The 4,336-nt window shown below is 26.6% G+C and overlaps 1 protein-coding gene across 3 annotated transcripts; it reads right to left on the bottom strand.

Moving 5' to 3' along the window:
• Positions 1-85: 85 nt before the first annotated feature.
• LOC116853126 lies at positions 86-2,838 on the bottom strand. Of its 3 annotated transcripts, none has more exons than XM_032834003.1 (4): positions 2,706-2,838; positions 2,070-2,089; positions 614-855; positions 86-519 (listed from the first exon to the last, which is right to left on the bottom strand). In XM_032834003.1, the coding sequence occupies exons 1-4, from the start codon at positions 2,819-2,821 to the stop codon at positions 511-513; spliced, it is 387 nt and encodes a 128-aa protein (XP_032689894.1). In that variant the 5' UTR covers positions 2,822-2,838; the 3' UTR covers positions 86-510. The 3 variants fall into 3 exon arrangements, with proteins under 3 accessions (XP_032689894.1, XP_032689895.1, XP_032689893.1); XM_032834004.1 differs by having other exon boundaries at positions 87-326; XM_032834002.1 differs by having other exon boundaries at positions 87-855.
• Between the last annotated feature and the right edge of the window lie 1,498 nt (positions 2,839-4,336).

Below are 4,336 nucleotides of genomic sequence, written 5' to 3'. Positions count from 1 at the left end.
ATGACAAAAAAGACAAAAATTACTTTTCTTTTGACCTTTAGGACCCTTTGATAACTCAACATGCATTTGTTCATCATCACAAGCAGAAAACCCTGGTTTATTTAATTTCATAGATATATCGAGAGAAGAATTTACTGTTGTATTTTTACCAGAAGAAAAGGAAAAAGTATTGCTACTATTACGTTTAGAAGTTGTCATTGAATTATTGGAGATCTCTGAAATTTCTATATCATCTGAAGTATAATTACTTTCACTTGGTTCATAATCTATCATATCACTATCCTTATCAACATTTGTTTCTTCTTCATCGCTATTTTCTATATTACCTATAAAAATTTGAGAAATATATATATATATGTATAGGTATAGGAAGTAATTATAAAGCATTTAAATTTTTAAAGATTAATTTCTTACCATTATTTAAATTTATAGGACACAAATTATTTATTTTTGAACTATTTATACTTTTACTTTCATTATATTGTTCTAATTGCTCTATATCAAGCAGTTCTATATTATCTTTTAGAAGAATATTACTTTTATTACTTTTATGCACAGTTTTCAAGATGCCGCCACTGTAATTATGAGTTGTATTGAAATAATCATTACGTACTTCATACATATTTGAATCAGTAACATCTTGAATTATATTAATCTTTTGTAATGATTGTAAATAAGACTGTAGTTTATTATCTTCTCTGATATCAATGTTTCCCATATTTTTTACTAATAAATCTTGTGAATTTATAACTTTAATATGGATACTTCTTGCGTCAATTGAAATATTCTCCAGTTGTAACCTAGGTAAATTATTATTTATATTTTCCTTTATGTCAATAAGAATTGCTTCATTATCTAAAAATAAACACAATATGTTATTAATTAAAAAAACAATTAACTGTTGTAAAACAAACACAATATGTTAGTTAAATAAATAGTAAATAGTTTATACAAGTGTTTCAACCTTTTACTCTGCAAGATAAGTTATTGATAGCAATTATAATTGATCAACTAATGTATGAAGATGATCTGGGCACATTTCCACGTCTACGTGGAATCTTTACATTGCTTGATTGAATTATATTGACTTGAATTATAATTGTTGTCGTATGATAACCTATATCATAGAGTGAAAAGTTGAAACATTTACTAGTATTTATTAAACTATTTGTCATACTTTTTACTGGATTGTTGCTATTGGACTTCTATTATTAGTTACAATTATCTGCTGTGCTTTGCTGATAATTTATTTATTATAATATTGCTGTGTGGAATTTCTTCCACTTTTTATCTGTTTGGATTATGTATAGAAAATATATCATTATATTTTTCTCTCTTTAAGTGTGTGTGTGTGCGTGTGGGTGTGTGGAGAGGTCATTCTCTTTTTTAAAAGATTGCCTCCTCTCTCTCTCACTTTCTCTTTCTTTCTCTTCCTCCATCTCTCTACTTAACATATTGTAATCTATTTTTCTATGTATAACCGCATGTAATTAAACGAAAAAAAGATTTTTTGAACGATTTATTCTTTCATTTTCATAAGATCATTCAAATAAAGCCTATATCAAGCCCTATATTCTAGTTATCAATTTTTTTTCAAAAAAGTATTACTTTTATCACTTTTATGCACTGTTTTCAAGATACAGTCACTGTAATTCTGAATTGTATTAGAATAATCATTACATACTTTATTCATATTTGGATCAATAACATCTTGAACTGTATTAATCTTTTGTAATTATTGTAAATAAGACTGTAGTTTATTATCTTCTCTGATAAAGAGAAATTCCAAATAGTAATATTAACAAATAAGTTTCTAGCAAAGTACAATCGATAGTTCTCGTAAATAACACAAGTTCAGTAGCAACGATAGATAAAATTACTACAAATATAAACTGCGTTCCGAGATATTCACTTCTAGTGCTGTAAATCTATAATATACGTAACATATACATGAATTGCAGATTTGCAGTAATGACAGTGAATATCAGAATGAAGCCATAATTAATTAAAATTCACTTGTTAAAAAATAATTCATAAAATCAACTACTTCTTTGTTAATTACATATTACCATTTATAGCTATTAAACTTGCATTGTATCTTCCATTTCGATATCGAGCAATACAATCATCACCGTCTAATCTTTTAATAGACGAAGTTAGCCTCACGTCATACGTATAACTTGAAAACTTAATTAATGCGTACATTTTTAATTAAATAATCTGTTATTATTAAGTAACAACACTTTTTTCTGTAAGGTATCTTCGCAATAACACTATCAGTAAATAAATGAATAACGGAATAACGGTATATGAGAAAATCGAAGTTCCCTCCTTGGATAATCATGAACTGAGCGATTTTAAGGTTGATATTACATGTGTCATACGACAAGCTTTTCGGATACGTTCATTGATTGACGAACAGAGACCCTAGAAATATTTTATTTACCAACAAATGAACGTATCTGAAAAGCTTGTCGTTCGACACATGTATATACCAGCCTTAGGGCCGATTGTTCCAATCTTTTGGTAAGCTACCTGACAGTTAAGCGGGAAGCACACGCTCTCGCATAAAAATATAATACACAACGCATAAGGAAATGAACCAATCAGAGTCCTCATTTTTATTGTCACAATGCAGATGAAGGACTGATTGGTCAATTTTCTTATGCGTTATGCATTATGCTTTTATGCAAGAGTGTGTGCTTCTCGCTTTAAACCATATATCTATTTTCGTTTTTTTCTTCAAGTTGGATAGGGATAGATACATAATTGAACTGTTAGGTAGCTTACCAAGAGGTTGGAACAATCGACCCTTAGTCATGATCCATAATAGGTGTAGTAAGCTTTAAGCTTTAATAAATTGACCAATTATAGTCGAATTATAGAGGAATAATCAATCGTAATTGGTCAATTTCTTAAAACTTAAAGCTTACTACACTTATTGTGGATCGGGACTTAGAGTGCGTTCCGATAGAAAAATAATTTGGCCAATGGCCTGGTTTACATCGTGCACTTTATACGCGTACTATATAGTAACTTTCTAGTAAATAATTTTAATATTGACAATGTATATCAACGCATTTAATCGATATAATATGTCTTTTTTATGAATATTATACCACCTTAATATATCGATTTATATTTATTAAATTAATGAAGAAATAAGAAAATCGAAATTTAATAATCGTAATATTTTTTTAATTTGTAAAATAAGCTGTAAAATTATGAATTTCTAGGAATAAAAAGATTTCCTTACAAGAAGAAAATTAGTTTTATAAAATATAAAAACTGTGTTTAAATAAATATTTGCTGGTTTTTGAAGTAAATGAAATACAAGTAAATCATTTTATAAATCTAAATAAATTATTTTCTAATATTAAAAGTATCTTTTTTTAAATCGTGTTTCAAATTAGTTTTTTTTTTATTATTAGAAAACAATTTATTTAAATTTACAAAATGATTTATTTGTATTTTATTTACTTTTAAACCAAAGTAAATATTTTTTTAATATACTTTTTACATATACATATACTTTTTAAACATACATTTTACATTTAAAGAGATCTATTCTCTTCTTTTAAATAAATTATTTATTTTCGTACATTATCGATATACTATATGTATATAATACAAAGCGTCTCTCAGTCAAAGTGACAGTGGTATAGTAGGTAAGGTGAACGACTTAAGAACCAAGAGGTTTCGGGTTCTAATCTCGGCAATGGTAAGCAAATCTTCGAAGTATAGTTTAACTTGAATTATAAGTAGCGTGTGAAATAATATAAAGTGAAAACTAAGAACGTATAGTTTAAAATTTTAAGAAAAGTTCAGGAAAAGAGGAAATAGTATATAAATGTATATTTTAATAAATATTCTTATAATATTTATGATAAATATTTATGATCTATTGAAACTAAGATCATAGAAATATTTATGAAATATTTTGGTAAATATATAAATATATTCAAAAATATTTAAAAATATTCAAATAAATCTTATAAGTATTTTGTAAATGTTTTATAAATATTTTGTAGGTATTTTTTTTCTAGATATATTCTATGAAAATACTCATAATATACCAAATATATTTTCAATAGATTCTAGTAATATACTTCTAGTAATATATTCAAAATATTCTATTGATATACTGACAATGGCTGCGTTCAGAAAACATAGGGCGCATTCAGTAGAAAAAGCGCTCAGTGAGCAATCAACGATTATTGGTTCTTGCTATTAGATCCCTAAATCTAGACCAATTACATTGACAAATTACTCAACTGTTGTGCAACTGTTGAGTCTGCTGAATGCAGCCACTTTCTTTGCTGAACGCAACCATTTA

The sequence above is a fragment of the Odontomachus brunneus genome, unplaced genomic scaffold (genome assembly GCF_010583005.1).
Source record: "Odontomachus brunneus isolate Ranch 3 - 2012 unplaced genomic scaffold, Obru_v1 Obru_scaffold_278, whole genome shotgun sequence".
Taxonomy (NCBI): domain Eukaryota; kingdom Metazoa; phylum Arthropoda; class Insecta; order Hymenoptera; family Formicidae; genus Odontomachus; species Odontomachus brunneus.
Note: the sequence above shows the minus strand (reverse complement) of the source record. Positions and strands in the feature narration are given on the sequence as shown.